General features: G+C 37.2%; 1 protein-coding gene across 1 annotated transcript in view; it reads left to right on the forward strand.

Moving 5' to 3' along the window:
• LRP1B (LDL receptor related protein 1B) overlaps positions 1–20,413 on the forward strand; it is a 1,903,200-nt gene that overhangs the window by 1,817,691 nt on the left and 65,096 nt on the right. The window contains exon 84 of the mRNA XM_047873645.1: positions 14,949–15,110. Coding sequence (XP_047729601.1) covers positions 14,949–15,110 — 162 coding nt within the window. The remainder of the gene's footprint in view (positions 1–14,948; positions 15,111–20,413) is intronic.

Here is a 20,413-nt window from a genome sequence, read left to right on the forward strand (position 1 = left end):
TGAGAGCAACTTTTCATTTAAATTAAGCTTGATGTCCTAGCTTCCTCAACATAAATATTGTTTATATTTAGGGAATGCTGAGAGCTGGATATTTGGTCCTACTTGCTTTTTTAAGAATCCAAGAGAATATTAAGTTGAAAATGTAAAATCAAAAACATAAAATAGTGCATATAATGTTAACAAATATGTGACATAGAAAGACATAGCTATGACAAATCAAGTAGGAAAAAAAACCAGAAAGCATACTGATCAAATGACAGAAGACAAGTCTCACACATACACGCAACATAGAAAAAAGGAAGATAAGAGGAAAAGAGGGAGGAGGAGTTTGGAGAGCACAAAGCACAGGATCCCAGTCGCACACACATGAAACCAGCATCTTCAAATCACTATAAGAAGAAAATGTTCAGGGTAAAAATCTTGACGCAGGTAATTTGAAAACACTCATCAAGAGTTTTAAAATTTTTCTGTGTTCTTTAATTAACTAATGTCAGTTTTATAAACATATCCCAAGGATTATATAATGATAAAAAACAAAATATTTAGAAGTGAAGATGTTCAATATACTGTTATTTATAATGTAAAATTAGAGATAGAAACCTGAGTTCAAATAGTATGTAAAACATACCTAAAAGATGAATGTTATATGATAAATAAAACCAGAATTGTGGAATATATAATAATATAGGAAAATATTCACATTGTACGGTATTGTATTTTTATTGAAGTATGATTGGCACACACTGTTACATTAATTTCATGCGTACAATTGAGTGATTTGGCAACTCTATATGTTATGCTAAGCTCGTCACAAGTGTAGTTACCATCTGTTACCATACAGTGCTATTAAGGTATCATTGACCATATTCCCAGTGCTGGTACCTTTCATCCTCATGACTTATTCATTCCATAACTGGTAGCCCGTACCTCCAACTCCCCTTCACCCATTTTGCCCATTCCCTAACCCCTCCCCTGTGGCAACCACCAGTTTATTCTATGGGTCAACTCTTTATATATGTTTGTTTGGGTTTTTAGATTCCATATATAAGTGGGATCATATGGAATTTTTCTTTCTCTATCTGAATATTTTCACTTAGCATAGTACCCTTTGGGTCCATCCATGTCATCACAGTGGCAAGATCTCATTCTTTTTCATGGCTGAATAATCTTCCATTGTACATATATATCCTATTTTTATTTATCTATCCAAAGACACTTAGATTACTTCCATATATTGGCTAGTATAAATAATGCTGCATCACTAATCATCAGGTAAATGCAAATCAAAACCACAATGAGATACCACCTCACACCAGTCAGAATAGCTACTACCAAAAAAAACAAGAAATAACAAATGTAGCAAGGATATGGAGAAAAGGGAACCCTCATGCACTGCTGGTAGGAATGAAAATTAGTGTAACCACTATGGAAAATGGTATTTTGAGGTTCCTCAAAATTTAAAAATAGAAACATCATAAGATCCAGTAATTCACATTGCATTTTGAAGTTAAAAAGGACAAGAAGTGGCTATATGAGTCCAAAATGGAAAAAATCCATACATAAAGTGTCTATATAAGGAAATAGATCCTTCTCTGTATGTATCTATTTTCTTTTTGGGGGGGGGGGGTTGGCAATCATATTTTATTTTTTTTATTTTTTTTTTATGAAATTTATTGACAAATTGGTTTCCATACAACACCCAGTGCTCATCCCAAAAGGTGCCCTCCTCAATACCCATCACCCACCCTCTCCTCCCTCCCACCCCCCATCAACCCTCAGTTTGTTCTCAGTTTTTAACAGTCTCTTATGCTTTGGCTCTCTCCCATTCTAACCTCTTTTTTTTTTTCCTTCCCCTCCCCCATGGGTTCCTGTTAAGTTTCTCAGGATCCACATAAGAGTGAAACCATATGGTATCTGTCTTTCTCTGTATGGCTTATTTCACTTAGCATCACACTCTCCAATTCCATCCACGTTGCTACAAAAGGCCATATTTCATTTTTTCTCATTGCCACATAATATTCCATTGTGTATATAAACCACAATTTCTTTATCCATTCATCAGTTGATGGACATTTAGGCTCTTTCCATAATTTGGCCATTGTTGAGAGTGCTGCTATGAACATTGGGGTACAAGTGGCCCTATGCATCAGTACTCCTGTATCCCTTGGATAAATTCCTAGCAGTGCTATTGCTGGGTCATAGGGTAGGTCTATTTTTAATTTTCTGAGGAACCTCCACACTGCTTTCCAGAGCGGCTGCACCAATTTGCATTCCCACCAACAGTGCAAGAGGGTTCCCGTTTCTCCACATCCTCTCCAGCATCTATAGTCTCCTGATTTGTTCATTTTGGCCACTCTGACTGGCGTGAGGTGATACCTGAGTGTGGTTTTGATTTGTATTTCCCTGATAAGGAGCGACGCTGAACATCTTTTTCATGTGCCTGTTGGCCATCCGGATGTCTTCTTTAGAGAAGTGTCTATTCATGTTTTCTGCCCATTTCTTCACTGGGTTATTTGTTTTTCGGGTGTGGAGTTTGGTGAGCTCTTTATAGATTTTGGATACTAGCCCTTTGTCCGATATGTCATTTGCGAATATCTTTTCCCATTCCGTTGGTTGCCTTTTAGTTTTGTTGGTTGTTTCCTTGGCTGTGCAGAAGCTTTTTATCTTCATAAGGTCCCAGTAATTCACTTTTGCTTTTAATTCCCTTGCCTTTGGGGATGTGTCGAGTAAGAGATTGCTATGGCTGAGGTCAGAGAGGTCTTTTCCTGCTTTCTCCTCTAAGGTTTTGATGGTTTCCTGTCTCACATTGAGGTCCTTTATCCATTTTGAGTTTATTTTTGTGAATGGTGTGAGAAAGTGGTCTAGTTTCAACCTTCTGCATGTTGCTGTCCAGTTCTCCCAGCACCATTTGTTAAAGAGACTGTCTTTTTTCCATTGGATGTTCTTTCCTGCTTTGTCAAAGATGAGTTGGCCATACATTTGTGGGTCTAGTTCTGGGGTTTCTATTCTATTCCATTGGTCTATGTGTCTGTTTTGGTGCCAATACCATGCTGTCTTGATGATGACAGCTTTGTAGTAGAGGCTAAAGTCTGGGATTGTGATGCCTCCTGCTTTGGTCTTCTTCAAAATTACTTTGGCTATTCGGGGCCTTTTGTGGTTCCATATGAATTTTAGGATTGCTTGTTCTAGTTTCGAGAAGAATGCTGGTGCAATTTTGATTGGGATTGCATTGAATGTGTAGATAGCTTTGGGTAGTATTGACATTTTGACAATATTTATTTTTCCAATCCATGAGCAGGGAATGTCTTTCCATTTCTTTAAATCTTCTTCAATTTCCTTCATAAGCTTTTATACTTTTCAGCATACAGATCCTTTACATCTTTGGTTAGATTTATTCCTAGGTATTTTATGCTTCTTGGTGCAATTGTGAATGGGATCAGTTTCTTTATTTGTCTTTCTGTTGCTTCATTGTTGGTGTATAAGAATGCAACTGATTTCTGTACATTGATTTTGTATCCTGCAACTTTGCTGAATTCATGTATCAGTTCTAGCAGACTTTTGGTGGAGTCTATCAGATTTTCCATGTATAATATCATGTTGTCTGCAAAAAGTGAAAGCTTGACTTCATCTTTGCCAATTTTGATGCCTTTGATTTCCTTTTGTTGTCTGATTGCTGATGCTAGAACTTCCAGCACTATGTTAAACAGCAGCGGTGAGAGTGGGCATCCTTGTCGTGTTCCTGATCTCAGGGAAAAAGCTCTCAGTTTTTCCCCGTTGAGGATGATGTTAGCTGTGGGCTTTTCATAAATGGCTTTTATGATCTTTAAGTGTGTTCCTTCTATCCCGACTTTCTCAAGGGTTCTTATTAAGAAAGGGTGCTGGATTTTGTCGAAGGCCTTTTCTGCATCGATTGACAGGATCATATGGTTCTTCTCTTTTTTTTTGTTAATGTGATGTATCACGTTGATTGATTTGCGAATGTTGAACCAGCCCTGCATCCCAGGAATGAATCCCACTTGATCATGGTGAATCATTCTTTTTATATGCCGTTGAATTCGATTTGCTAGTATCTTATTGAGAATTTTTGCATCCATATTCATCAGGGATATTGGCCTGTAGTTCTCTTTTTTTACTGGGTCTCTGTCTGGTTTAGGAATCAAAGTAATACTGGCTTCATAGAATGAGTCTGGAAGTTTTCCTTCCCTTTCTATTTCTTGGAATAGCTTGAGGAGGATAGGTATTATCTCTGCTTTAAACGTCTGGTAGAACTCCCCTGGGAAGCCATCTGGTCCTGGACTCTTATTTGTTGGGAGATTTTTGATAACCGATTCAATTTCTTTGCTGGTTATGGGTCTGTTCAAGCTTTCTATTTCCTCCTGATTGAGTTTTGGAAGAGTGTGGGTGTTCAGGAATTTGTCCATTTCTTCCAGGTTGTCCAATTTGTTGGCATATAAGTTTTCATAGTATTCCCTGATAATTGTTTGTATCTCTGAGGGATTGGTTGTAATAATTCCATTTTCATTCATGATTTTATCTATTTGGGTCATCTCCCTTTTCTTTTTGAGAAGCCTGGCTAGAGGTTTGTCAATTTTGTTTATTTTTTCAAAAAGCCAACTCTTGGTTTCGTTGATCTGCTCTACAGTTTTTTTAGATTCTATATTGTTTATTTCTGCTCTGATCTTTATGATTTCTCTACTTCTGCTGGGTTTAGGCTGCCTTTGCTGTTCTGCTTCTAGTTCCTTTAGGTGTGCTGTTAGATTTTGTATTTGGGATTTTTCTTGTTTCTTGAGATAGGCCTGGATTGCAATGTATTTTCCTCTCAGGACTGCCTTTGCTGCGTCCCAAAGCGTTTGGATTGTTGTATTTTCATTTTCGTTTGTTTCCATATATTTTTTAATTTCTTCTCTAATTGCCTGGTTGACCCACTCATTCGTTAGTAGGGTGTTCTTTAACCTCCATGCTTTGGGAGGTTTTCCAGACTTTTTTCTGTGGTTGATTTCAAGCTTCATAGCATTGTGGTCTGAAAGTATGCATGGTATAATTTCAATTCTTGTAAACTTATGAAGGGCTGTTTTGTGACCCAGTATATGATCTATCTTGGAGAATGTTCCATGTGCACTCGAGAAGAAAGTATATTCTGTTGCTTTGGGATGCAGAGTTCTAAATATATCTGTCAAGTCCATCTGATCCAATGTCTCATTCAGGGCCCTTGTTTCTTTACTGACCGTGTGTCTAGATAATGTATCCATTTCTGTAAGTGGGGTGTTAAAGTCCCCTGCAATTACCACATTCTTCTCAATAAGGTTGCTTATGTTTATGAGTAATTGTTTTATATATTTGGGGGCTCCGGTATTCGGCGCATAGACATTTATAATTGTTAGCTCTTCCTGATGGATAGACCCTGTAACTATTATATAATGTCCTTCTTCATCTCTTGTTACAGCCTTTAATTTAAAGTCTAGTTTGTCTGATATAAGTATGGCTACTCCAGCTTTCTTTTGGCTTCCAGTCACATGATAAATAGTTCTCCATCCCCTCAGTCTCAATCTAAAGGTGTCCTCCGGTCTAAAATGAGTCTCTTGTAGACAGCAAATAGATGGGTCTTGTTTTTTTATCCATTCTGATACCCTATGTCTTTTGGTTGGCGCATTTAATCCATTTACATTCAGTGTTATTATAGAAAGATACGGGTTTAGAGTCATTGTGATGTCTGTATGTTTTATGCTTGTAGTGATGTCTCTGGGACTTTGTCTCACAGGGTCCCCCTTAGGATCTCTTGTAGGGCTGGTTTAGTGGTGACAAATTGCTTCAGTTTTTGTTTGTTTGGGAAGATCTTTATCTCTCCTTCTATTCTAAATGACAGACTTGCTGGATAAAGGATTCTTGGCTGCATATTTTTTCTGTCTAGCACCCTGAAAATCTCATGCCAATTCTTTCTGGCCTGCCAAGTTTCAAAAGAGAGATCAGTCACGAGTCTTATAGGTCTCCCTTTATATGTGAGGGCACCTTTACCCCTTGCTGCTTTCAGAATTTTCTCTTTATCCTTGTATTTTGCAAGTTTCACTATGATGTTGTGCAGAAGATCGATTCAAGTTACGTCTGAAGGGAGTTCTCTGTGCCTCTTGGATTTCAATGCCTTTTTCCTTCCCCAGTTCATGGAAGTTCTCAGCTATTATTTCTTCAAGTACCCTTTCAGCACCTTTCCCTCTCTCTTCCTCCTCTGGGATACCAATTATGCATATATTATTTCTTTTTAGTGTATCACTTAGTTCTCTAATTTTCCCCTCATACTCCTGGATTTTTTTTATCTCTCTTTTTCTCAGCTTCCTCTTTTTCCATAACTTTATCTTCTAGTTCACCTGCTCTCTCCTCTGCCTCTTCAATCCGAGCCGTTGTGGTTTCCATTTTGTTTTGCATTTCATTTAAAGCGTTTTTCAGCTCCTCATGACTGTTCCTTAGGCCCTTGATCTCTGTAGCAAGAGATTCTCTGCTGTCCTGTATACCTTTCTCAAGCCCAGTGATTAATTTTATGACTATTATTCTAAATTCACTTTCTGTTATATTATTTAAATCTTTTTTGATCAGCTCATTAGCTGTTGTTATTTCCTGGAGATTCTTCTGAGGGGAATTCTTCCATTTGGTCATTTTGGATAGTCCCTGGCGTGGTGAGGACCTGCAGGGCACTTCCCCTTTGCTGTGGTATATAACTGGAGTTGGTGGGTGGGGCCGCAGTCAGACCTGATGTCTGCCCCCAGCCCACCGCTGGGGCCACAGTCAGACTGGTGTGTGCCTTCTCTTCCCCTCTCCTAGGGGCGGGATTCACTGTGGGGTGGTGTGGCTCGCCTGGGCTACTTGCACCCTGCCAGGCTTGTGATGCTGGGGATCTGGCGTATTAGCTGGGGTGGGTAGGCAAGGTGCACGGGGGCAGGAGGGGCAGGCTTAGATCGCTTCTCCTTAGGTGATCCCCTTCAGGAGGGGCCCTGTGGCAGCGGGAGGGAGTCAGATCCGCTGCCTGAGGTTTGGCTCCGCAGAAGCGCAGAGTTGGGTGTTTGCTCAGAGCGAGCAAGTTCCCTGTCAGGAACTGGTTCTCTTTGGGATTTTGGCTGGGGGATGGGTGGGTGAGATGGCGCTGGCGAGCGCCTTTGTTCCCCACCAAACTGAGCTCTGTCGTCAGGGGGCTCAGCAGCTCTCCCTCCCTTTGTCCTCCAGCCTTCCCGCTTTCCGAGCAGAGCTGTTAACTTATGACCTCCCAGACGCTAAGTCACGCTTGTTGTGGGAACACAGTCCATCAGGCCCCTCCGCTTTTGCAAGCCAGACTCGGGGCTCTGCTTGGCCGGCGAGCCGCCCCTCCGCCCCGGCGCCCTCCCGCCAGTCCGTGGAGCACGCACCGCCTCGCCGCCCTTCCTACCCTCTTCCATGGGCCTCTCGTCTGCGTTTGGCTCCAGCGACTCCGTTCTGCTAATCCTCTGGCGGTTTTCTGGGTTATTTAAGCAGGTGTAGATGGAATCTAAGTGATCAGCAGGACGTGCGGTGAGCCCAGTGTCCTCCTAAGCCGCCATGTTGCAAAAAAAAAAAAAGTATGTATCTATTTTCTATGCTCCCCAAGTAACATGCATTGCTGTTAGAAAGTAATAAAGTAATAATTATTATTATTTCCAATCACGGTAATTAATATATATTAATTAGACTGCTTATGAGTGGCGGGTGCTGTTCTCAGTCCTTGCACCTTCTCAAAAAACCTGTGAGAGACTGAAAGTAAGATTCTCTCTAATTCTGCTGCTGACTTTATGAAGCACAGTTACTGGTTCATTTGGACCACATGGTGGGAGCAGTACTAAGCTATTCAGTCTTATGACTTTCTAAGCTAATCTCGGATGGTTTGAGTTGGCTTCCTTCTATTCACAGAAAGGACAAAAATATTTCAGTTTCATTTTCACAAAGCTGGCTGAAAACGAACTTTCCAGAGGTATAAATAGATTGTGACCTATAATTTGAAACATGTCAGAATATATTAAGTAGTACTGGGAGGGCGCTAGGTAAAGTCCACAGTTTTTCCTTTTCTTTTTCAGGTTTGGTGAATAGTTCTCTGTAATCTTTATGATGCTTAAGACAACTCGACAGCTATAGTCAACTTACTAAAATTATGTATAAATGGGCACTCACTTTCAGTGCAGGAAAACATTAAATAAAGTGGAAAAGTAGAATGTCAAATCTCTTTATCAAAAAGAGTAGCAATTTTTTAAAGCATTCAAAACTTTTATTGAATCTAAGTCAGAAGTGAAGACAGATTTCACAAAGCAGAGTAGTCTTGGGGGTAAGAGGTCAGGAGAAGAACTTTCTGATAGCAATCTGGTATCCAACTAAATAATGCTGTAGTGACTTATTTCTCAACTTACTATTTTTATCCTATATAAAAGAACAAGAATGTGGGTTTTGTTCAAATACTAAAGATGTTGTGAGTAAAGAGCCTGTAACTTTTATTTTTTTTAATGTTTATTTATTTATTTTGAGAGACAGGGAGAGAGAGAGAGAGAGAGAGAGAATGAGTAGGGGAGAGGCAAGGAGAGAGGCGGAGAGAGGATCCCAAGCAGGCTCCACACTCAGCACAGAGCCTGACTCAGGGCTCAGTCTCACATGTGTGAGATCATGACCTAAGCTGAAATCAAGAGTCAGATGCTTAACTGATTGAGCCACCCAGGTACCCCAAGAGTATGTAACTTTTAGAGAGTATTTTCATAGAATATTAAATGTAAACATTGTAAATACGTTCTGCAGTTTAAATGTAAATTAAATGCTATTACTTAGACTCAATGTGTTTATCAGACTATTTGAACTAAACAGTGACTGTATGCATAGAAGACCAGTATGCATAGAAGACCAGTAGGTAGAAAACATTACAACCAGGGATAAAAATTTACAAGCACCAGACTTACTCAACCAGTACCAAATCAAACAGTATAAGAGGCAAGGTTCACACTGACAAATGAGTATGAATTCAAATAAATTGCTTAGAAAGAGAACTAATGATGCTCACTAGCAGGTATCTACCTCTCAGAAATAATAAACGCTGTCACTGTCTCATAGGAAGCTCACATGTAATTACTTTTGCTAGCATTTCTTGATGGTAATCAACCACACATTTTCAAGCATTATGTATATATGAAAAAAAAAGGGTAATGATTTATTTGTCCAATATTGAGCAGAGAAGTAATTTTGCCTGCTTAAAGTCATACAATATTGATTAAATTGCACTGATCAGTAGCATCTTTATAATCAGCTTAAAAACTGTTTGTTAAATAAATCTAGCTTTTAAAGACAGACACCAGTATTACATCAAGTTACTGAAAAATGCCAACAGATCACCTTTTTTTTTTAATGTTTATTCATTTTTGAGAAACAGAGAGAGACAGACTGTGAGCGGGGCAATGGGCAAAGAGAGAGGGAGACACAGAATCCAAAGTAGGCTCCAGGCTCTGAGCGGTCAGCCCAGAGCCCGATGCAGGACTCGAACTCATGAACCGCGAGATCATGACCTGAGCTGAAGTCAGGAGCTTAACCGACTGAGCAACCCAGGTGCCCCCAACAGATCACCTTTATGATATTCAGATACAAATATATGCTTTTGAGCATCTTTATTGATATTTATTCATATATTATTTGACTCAAAGCTACACAGCAAATTTTACTCTAAAATTATTAGCAATCAAAAAGCGATTTCTATATGGAATATATATTCAGTAATTGTAATATTTTAGAAAATTTGCAGACATAATGTTAACTTTATTCTAGTGACTACTACATTTTGAATGCTTCATAAATGCCAAGAACTCTGGCAAATTTCCTAGATGTATTACCTTATTTAATGCTTATCACTCTGTAATGTCTACATTGTGGCATTTTTCAGATGTGAGCTAGAGTGGTTAAGAAAACTACAATCCAAGAAACTAGATTATTCCAGAGTCAGTGCTCAAAGACATTACCTATTATCAATGACAATAAGCAATATTGTCTGCCCATATCAGAGAAAGAGGCTGGCTATGACTATATAACTAAAAGTAACGTATAGTCAAATAGGCCCATTTATCCAGAGATAAACTATATCCAAATCCTATAAAGTTAATGCTCGTTTAACAAGGAATAATGATAAATCATTGTGATATCCATGTGGTTGCCTATATAATAGAAAAGATTAAGTTTTTGTTAAATACTTTAAAACATTATTTTGAACTGATATATAGGTTGGGTAATGGGCATGTTATTTTCAAAAGAATACATATGGAAAATAATGTGTATGGGGATTCCATATTAGTTTTTTAATAAAGGAATATGTACTCAGTTGAATTTAAATAATAACCTTTGTTGATAATTTATTTAACAATAATAGTAATATTAATACCAATACCACCACTACTACTAAGAGTATTAATAATAATATAATAATATGAATAATAATATATGAATAATTAATATATGTTAACAATAATATTAATACTAATGGTAGTAATAATGATACCACCGCTACTAATTGAATACTTGCTGTATGGTAGACATTGTGCCATGTGGTTTACCAGCACATAGTAGGCATTACTATCACCAGTTTACAGAATGAGATGCAAAATGAGATCTAGTGAGGAAAGCTAAGTTTTACAAAAACACACAATTAATAAATATCTAATAGGATCTGATTTCCAGGTCTGCCTAATACCAAAAAACAAACTAACAAATAATTTAACTTTGTACCAAATTTATTTAGTTTCTGTTAATTATTCTTATGAACTATTTCTGAATCAATCATCTTTACTGAGACTAGTTTTGGTATGGAAGGGTCTTGCAAGGCCAGTGAAGTTTAAAGAACTTTGTTAAAATCTAAGACATTTCCATTTTTCTTGTGAGCAATCCAATCTTTAGTTGTGTCAATGAGTATTCCTTAATAATATTTATTATTGATTATAGGTATTTAATGCCTTTAGTTATATTTTCACTGTATTTAACATTAGTTACTATTGGTTATCCAGTTAAATTTGAACAGTTTATTATTTATTTACCTTGTTGCATGAAAATTTGCTGGAACATTTTAGAGAATATATGCAACCAGTTCCCATTTATTTATGAATAGCAGATAAATTAATAATAAATTAATGGAGCAAATAAACTAAGCTCCATTTAATGTATACAGCTAGTAAGGCACTTTGCTAACATATCGTGTCATGTTGAACTTGAGTATGGAGCAGACCTAGCACTGAGAGAACCTAGTCTACAGAAATCTACAGAACCTATGGTACCAGAACAATGTTTGTGAGATGAATTTTCTCCCCTGTGGGTCCTACTGAGCATCCAGAGACATGCTCGAGACATACGACAAAGACTGAGAATGAAGGTCTGTCATTTAGAAAGGACAATGAGCCTAGAGTCAGAAAAATGAGCCTGAAGCATTCAGATAGACAAATATTGAAGCCATGAAATTGTATTGTATCACCAAAAAGAAGTTTGGAAGAACATATTTTAAGACCCAGAATGAGAAAACATAAAGGCAATTGAAAAGGACAGTTACAGAAAAAGAGAAATCAACAATAGCAGTATTTTAGAAACCAAGCAGAGATAGAAATTTTAAGAGTAGATGTGTAATAAAAAATTAAAAAAAATAAATTTCAAAAATAAAATGTGTAAAATTATGGAGAACATTTGAGAGGATGATTAAAAAGAAATCAGTGGATTCAGTGATTAAGAGATCAGAGATAAGCTTTGCAAGAGGACATAAATATACAGTAAAGACAACACCACACATTAACATCTCGATTCCTAAACCTTTCTTTCTGCTAGGGAATCAGAATTCATTTATGTGAGCAATACATACATATTGAAAGGTCTGGCTTCTCTTCTGAAATAACGAAGCATGTTGAGAAAGTAAAGAGAGAAAGTTTAAAAATGTTGGAGTCTGAGAGTGAGGTTGATGGAGAATTTCTGCTTTATCCCATCGCTGCCATACAAATTCAAATTTAACTTTGTCTTAAATAGATAATGGAGATAAAATGTGTAATTTAAGACAGTTTTCCAAAAGATTTTCTTAGAATGTTACAGTGTTTTTTTTTAGGACACCGTTCCAAAGTCATACTGCTATATGGTGAATCTCATTCAGTAGAAACAACAACAACAGTAATAAACAATTAGAACTAAAGTGTCACTGAGTACTTTCTATGTGCCTAGAACTTTTAGAAATTCTTTGCATGTATAATCTCATTTATTTTCTCTGATTCTACATAGCAATCCTATGAGAAAGGTACTATTATTATCCCCATTTTTGCATAGGGGAAATGAGAAGTGACGCCCATGGTCCACAACCAGTAATTGGCACAGATAGTGTATATCCAGGCAGTCTGGCAACCCACACTTTTAAGCCCTGAATGCTATAGAAACCAGACAGATTAGAGCCAACAAACTGAACCTCCCATTCCTTCCTCAGGTTAATTGATGCTTTGTTTGATTACACTACCCTTGTAGGCTGTCAACTCCCAAGCTCCCTGGATGCATCACTGCTGTAAATCTATACCTTAGTCATTGTAACGGCACTGTTGCCTTTTCAAATGCCAAAATCAAGTTGAGCTACCTAAAAAAATCTCTATAAATGAATCCAATGCAACTTGTTAGGATGCACACAGAGAGATTCATGAGTATATTAGATGGAGCCCATTATAAAATTCTGTGACAGAAAGTTCGTTTCCCATCAGCAATCAAAAGATCTGCTGTTATCAACACAGTTTCAAGTTGTTGGTGTTCCCCTGAATATGAAGATTTCTCTTGTCAAAAAGAAATCTTCTTTTTAAAGGAAAAGAAGAGCCTTTTCAAAATAATTCAGCCAGAATCTAAATGATTTGAGGCATATGCCAGGGAAGAGGGTTTAGGGAACCTGGCCACTGCCCTAGTTGACATGAAAGCATGATGTCATTCTCTCAGTGACTGGGACAGAGAAGTTTTCAAGTGCCATAGTGGGTTGCATTTGTTTCCTTTAAACTCCTATTATATTAATGTTCTTCACTCTTAATTAAAAAAAAAACTAAAAAATAATGTAGAAAAACATAAATCTACAGTGTTTAAGTCCTACCATCATAGGACCCTTTTTTCTGATTGTTCTATGCGTTTTGATTGCTCCTATATTTTCTGTGCTGTTTGTTTCACCTTTAGTTCATGTTAATTTGTGTTCCTGTTTATATGTTCTGTTTCTCTGTAAGGCATTCACTGGTTCTTACTGATGAAGAGAAATTACTTCTTTTGTTCAGGGCTTTCATTTTCCTTAGTAACTGTTCCAACAATTCTATGTCCTCTTCATCTTCAAGCACTATTCATTCTCTTGTTGTTTCTATTTTTCTATCCATTATTGTTCCCATGAAGAAATTTTGTCTATATGTAAGTATCAACTAGAAAATTCACTACCATTATAAGAAAAATATTTACCCAAAAGTTTTAAAGCCATTTTCTGGGAATGGTAAACATGATGTTACTCAGCTTTCAATGTACATGCAATTTACCTTGTTTCTCAACCTATTAATAGGCGTTTATCTGCCACCAAACTAATCACATTTATAAATAACTTTTAAAGCAATGCTACTCACCATAAAAATGTATATAACTTTCTTCATTGAGAAGCAGTAGCTTCAAGCATGTTTAAGTATATGGAGCACTTTCAAAGCAAAATAAATAAATTGTGGAAGCTTGATTTATTTATTCTCTTGGAAAGGAGGGCGCATTTTATTTTAGAGACATTTTATTCACTTACGAATGCTTTTCAAAAAAAACGTAGAATGTAGAATCTATGGCAATAGAGAAAACTTATATCATTTTCACAGTTCAAGTCTTAAGCCTTATCTCATACATTTTTATCACCATTCTAATTATGCCTCATGTCTACAAAGGTGAGAGAGGAGATGGTTGGATAGTCTCTAATACTAGTCAACTGACATTTCTGAGTCCTAGTTAATTCAGATCTATACCTGAATTTCTTTTTTATTCCCTTTCATGTTATTTCTTTACATTTGCACAACCTCTCAACTTCATTCTTTGCCCATTACAAATGAGAGCCGTTATTTCATTTTGTTTTCCTTAATCTCTCCTACAGAGCTATTTCTGTCCTCCATTTTCCACTTCGTCCTTGATGAAAGCAGTTAGAGAGACTCATTCCTGATATAACAGTTAACTGTGTTATGTTCCAAACACCTTAAAGGATCGTTCACCTTTTCTTCTGAAGTTCGTTCTTACAGAGCAAATAAAAATATCCATAGATGGTCCATTAGATTTGCTCCTGTGTGCTGTTAACATTAGGCTTTAAGTCATCTTTCCAGACTGCAAGTAACAGTACTTTCCCATGAATAAAAGTATCAAAATGAAATAAAATAGGACTTAATAAGTGCTTATATACTAAATACAGTATGTATATTGACATCAACTAAAATTACTAATTACATAAATATTATAGAATGCATGCCCACTTTAAACTTTTAAAAATATTTATTTATAAATCTAAGCTCATGCCTTACCAGTGGTAGTACATGATGATTGAATACTGAGAAATAGGATTGTTTCCATTTTATATTCTAATAGCTAATACAAACTATATCAAAAATAATTTAAAAAGCAAAGTGGACATGATGAGAAAAGTATAAAGAATAACACAAGTACTTCAGAACATACTACACCTGTATAAATGTGTAATTAATCATAAAATGCACTCTGGTTGTTTTACCTGAGGTGAACCTGACTTATCTTCTATGCTGGACTCTATTGAAACATGGGAACATTGACACCCACAGAGGTCATGTTATTGCCTAAATTCACAGATGAATTAGTGGACTAACCTTGAACGGAATCCCGGCTTCCTGTTTCTTACCTAGTGAGGATTCCATGAAAACAATTTCAGTCAAATAATTTCCTTTTTGTTATGTTTTCTTTTCCAACAGGAAGACCCACCTGCAGCTGTGCACTGGGGTTCACTGGACCAAACTGTGGGAAGACTGTCTGTGAGGATTTCTGTCAAAATGGAGGAGCCTGCAGTGTCACTGCCGGCAACCAGCCCTCCTGCCACTGCCAGCCTGAGCACACCGGAGACAGATGCCAGTACTGTAAGTGAGAGTGACTCCCACAACACAGTCTGATAGCATGCTTTCATGTTTACATTAAGTAACTTTCTTATCTCTATTTTCCCTCCCTCCTCTCAATTTCAACAACCCCCTATTTTTCAGGGTCACTCCCTCCATCACCCCAACTCTCAACAATTATTTACATTGTTTCTCATCCTTCTCATTTTAAAGATTCTGTTTCTTCCTTCCCTACCTTAGGCTCCATAAACCATCACTGTAATCGTCCCCTTGTATATACCCTCAATTTCCTTTTTCCTTCTTCCCCTTCTATTACACTTTCCTAGAAAATTGTAACCATGGTTAAATCCAATTCTCCGTCTGTTCTGAACTGGTGTCCCACTGCTGGATGCAACGGAAGAAGAACATGTAATCATACAGACTGGTCTCACCTGAGATTTTATCACTAATTTCAAATGGGCACTTATTATGGCTTCTAGTATTTTGCTAATGTATCAACTCTCCTAGATGTCTATGTCAAATCTTTATCTTTCTCCTCAAACTTCCAATACCTGCTCCCCAAGTTTATCCTCAGTTCAGGAACTTAATATCTTTTTTTTTAAAAATATTTATTTTTTCAGAGAGAAAGAGAACGTGCTTATGCCTGTGAAGTGGGGGAGGGGCAAAGAGAGAGGGAGAGAGAATCTTAAGCAGACTCCATGCCCAGCCTGATGTAGGACTGGATCTCTGACTGTGAGATCATGACCTGAGCTGAAATCAAGAGTCAGACTGAAAGAGCCACCCAGGCACTCCAGGAATTTGCTTTCTATTTCATTGATCAAAATAGAATCTATCTACAGAGAACTACCACAAGCTCTCACCATCACATCCCTCAAACTACTTTATCTTATATCCATGTACTCTGTCTTATGAGCAGGAACCCCACGCTACGTCTAATGCTATGCTATCCACTCATACATTAAATCGCTTTTAGCTACTCAAAGACACATCTCTTACAACTGTCCCCTTTTTATCAGTATATTCCTCTCTCCCTAGCTCTTCCTTGAACAACCTTGCCTTGTGCCCACATCTCATTCTACCCACAACTTTATTTCCCTGCTTATTTTTTTTTACCCTCATTACTATCCAAAATAGAAGCATTATTCTAACGAGTTGTTATATGCTACCGTTCCCTATTTTTCTTTTGACCTCACCTCTGTCAGGTTTTTATCTTCACTATTTTGCTGAAATATCTTTCATCAGACAAGTTAATTTATTTTACTGTCATCCATGTTCTCATATCCAATGGCCAATTATCAATTCTTATCTTACCCCACATTCAGCAGTTAATCACTCCCTAGTTAAAAAATGGCCATTTCTTTACATTTGCCACTCTCTTATTTCCACTCCCATTTTACTGGCTGCTTCTTTTCACCGTCTTTGGCTGGTTCCTCCTCACCTCTCTGACCTTTAAACATTGGAGCAGCTGATGACTGTACTTATGCCTCCTTTTTTCTCAAAAACACTCATTCCTTGAGCCTGTGACTCAAAGGAACACTTTCATAAACAGTTTTAAAAATACACTTTCCCAAACATCACCTCCAAAGATTCTGATTCTGTTAGGCTGCAATATTATTTAAAGTTTTCCACATGTGTCACATATGTGACCAAAATTGAGACCTACTACCTAGAGAATTTCAACTAATTGTATGATTTTTAATATCGTCCAGATACAAATGATTCCAAATGTATATCTCTGGCTAAACTTATCTCCTGAATTCCAGATTTTTATACCTAAGTATCTATTGGACACTTTGAGCTGGCTCTAAATTAACTTGATTTTCTCACTCAAACTTACTTCTATCACAGTTTTCCCTATGTCTATAAAAGGAAACATGATTCAGGTGCAAAAATCTTGGATTCATTTTTTTTTATTTAATCTAACCCACTATATTAACTTTTTAAAGATTTTTATATTTATTTTAATTCCAGTATAGTTAATGTACCGTGTCATATTAGTTTCAGGTGTACAATATAGTAATTCAACAATCCCATCCATCACCCAGTGCTCATCACCATAAGTGTACTCTTTAATCATCTTAATCCATCATCTATTTTGGATTCATTCTTGATTGCTCTCTTTGTTTACACCTCAGTTTCTTTCTCTCTTTTTTTTCCTGTAAGACATACCCAGAATTTGAACGCTTCTCACTAGCTCCATCCCCACTGCCTTCATCAAAACTACTGGCATTTCTTATCTGGATTATTACTAACTGATCTCCATGTTTTCTCTCTGTACCCTCTCTACCTATTCTCAAAAGAGTAGCCACAGCTGTATGTTGTATTCATAATAAAAAGAATGTTTTTTTATATCAATCACATTTACTGAGATCTTTCTAAATCCAGGCACTCTTGTAGTTACTTCTTTTTTGACATTAATTCTAATAACCCATTTAATCCCACTAATGAACTAGGTGTTGTCTTTATTCTCATTTTACAGAGGAGGCTACTGAGGAGGCACAAAGAGCCTCCTGAAGATGGTACAGTTAGTAAATGGGAGAGCCAGGAATCTCCCACAGGCAATCCAACCCTTAAAGTTACTCAATGTTCTGGCCCCAGACAGTTTGACATCTGTTCAAACCCTCACAGAGAGTAGCCTAGGTCTCTGGTCATGGTAGGAAGTACATGGAACAGCATTGAATCAAGCAATATGCACTGACTGAATTGAGAAGCAAAGACAACATTAAATATGTTCTCTCTGGTGTTACAGTGTGCGGGGGCACTTCTGCTGTAGCAAAGAGACAAATTTGGTTTCAAATTGGTGTTTCCTTTTCTAAGTATATTCTTTTCTTCCTTTTTTTTAAGTTTATTTATTTATTTTGAGAGGTTGGGGGGGTGGGAAGCAAAGAGAGAGGGATAGAGAATCCCAAGCAGGCTCCTCACTGTCAGCATGGGCTGGAACTCATGAACCGTGAGATCATGACCTGAGCCAAAATCAAGAGTCAGATGTTTAACTGACTGAGCCATCCAGGTGCCCCTAAATATATATTCTGCTCCTGTAGACTAGCCTCTTGACATATATAGATGCCACTACCCTCAGCCAATGCTCTTTTCACATTGCTTACCTAATTTATCTCTCAAATGATGTTTCACAGGCCAGCAGAGTTTATCTGGCAAAAACAGTCCAGTCATATGCAGGTATCCCCACTCACATATTGTTTAAGGTCTTCATCGCTCTCCCCTCCCTCTTGTTCCTCTCAACCTAGCAGAATATTTCAGCACAACTTCCACTTACTGACTCATGAGCTTTTTCTTTTCAGTTCCAATATTCTCACAACCCTGAAAGATTTCCAAGTGAACCAGGGACATCGCCAACTATTATTCTGCATAATGCAGACCCTCATTACTATCCAGATTATTTTTGCAGCCTCTCCTTTACTCTAGTAAAGGAGAACTTATCATGCTTCTCCACATGTCAGTTCCCCTGGCATTGTGACTTTCTCCTGGTATTCTCTTCCTCTGGAATGGACTTTCCTTGGATTCTTCCTCACCTTCATCTCTCCATGCAAAATTCTATCTTTCTGTCCCCGTCCAGTTTAAAGGACATTTCCTTTTTGAAGTTGTTCACATCTACCCTCAGTTTGAACGAATCCCTTTCTCTTCTGAATTTTCAAGTCACTGCTTCTTTACCTCTGTCTGTTTCTATTCACTTTTATCTGATATTATTGTTAATTATGTGCATTCCTCCTATTTGTCTAAGATGACCTCTTTGAAATTACACCCAACAATGGCATTTGTCGAATAAATAAATAATCATAGATAAATAAATGAAAGCAGTTTGGAGATGAGTTAATAAAAGAACAATCAACTTAATGTACAAGAGCTACATTTAATCAGGGTACAACCATCTGGTATTTTTCTGTGCAGCTTTTCTCTGTTCCCAATTGGTCCATCATCATAGGATGTCGATCTTTTTCTTTAATTAAAAAAAATTTTAAGGAGCATTGCCATTTTTTATTCTCTTTGATCTAACTTAAAAAAATTGCTATGTGGCCATCATTATAGCAATTTGGTTTCTTAAAAAGAATAAATTCCGTTAGCATATATTTTAATTGGCAACTTAATGGAATCACAGTCTGAGGTAGCCTGATGCATTATAAAAGGCTGCATTATCATTTTATTATCACTATTAGCAGTCATAGCACTTCCCACCTTTTACTGCAAAGCACTTATTAAAATTAACCAATTAATCCTTAGACAGAGGTTAAATAACTTGCTCAAGGTCCCAAAGTAGTAATATTGTAGTCAGAATCGGACCCCAGGAGTTGTTGATCAAGATGTCAACAAACATTCCTGCAGTATGGTGATGCTGTTCTTTGGCAGCAAAATAAGTCTGTGGACAGTGCCATTAAAATGATAAATCCAGCAGCTGACAAAAGCATAATAAATTGAGGATCTATTATATGTGAGTCGGCAAGGTTCAGTGGACCTGGTATTCTGTCAAAATTGTATCTTGCATATATACAAAATCTTCTCTCCAGAAATGAAGGAATGACAGAATGGTTCATTACAGTGCCTAATTAAAGGTCCATTAGTGGGAGGTAAAACATCAGTTCTTAGTTGTGCTGAGTAAAAACATTTCACAATTCTAATGGCAATATAAAATCCTGAGGTCTAAATGGAAATTAATTTTAACAGCAGCACTCAGGGAGGAGAGACAGAGATAAATAATGGCAAAGTAAAATTAAGTATTCTTTAAGTAAGTTGTTTAAGAACAAATACAGCTCCATTTTGTGCAGATCTGGAGCAAGAATTTCTAGGATAAATCAAAAAAAATTATAAGCATGGCATTTTGCATTTAAATCTAGATGTTAAATATGAGGTTATTAGTAATTAAATAGTGATAATATTAAGACAAAAGGGCCAATGAGGGCCAGCTCAAATCTGTGTCTAAGAGCTGGGTGTTAAAATCAAATAGCAATCTGTTTGTCCTCTCATTGATATTTTTAATCAGTAATATGCTTGGAGAACCATTATAATTTCAGTTACCGTTCAGTTTATTAGAAATACACCTGTAGGGGGCCCCTGGGTAGCTCAGTTGGTGAAGCATCTGATTCTTAACTCTTGTTGAGCCCCATGTAGGGCTCTGCACTGACAGAGTAGAGCCTGCTTAGGATTCTCATTCTCTCTCTCCCTTTCCCTCTTTCTCTGCCCCTCACCCACTGGTGGACTCACTCTCTCCCTCTCAAAATAAATAAATAAACTTAAAAAAAAAAAGAAAGAAAGCAATATACCTTTATGGTTTATTCCCATTGGTTCCAATAAATACAGACATTAAGTACTAACTC

Source organism: Prionailurus viverrinus, chromosome C1, assembly GCF_022837055.1.
Source record: "Prionailurus viverrinus isolate Anna chromosome C1, UM_Priviv_1.0, whole genome shotgun sequence".
Classification (NCBI taxonomy): domain Eukaryota; kingdom Metazoa; phylum Chordata; class Mammalia; order Carnivora; family Felidae; genus Prionailurus; species Prionailurus viverrinus.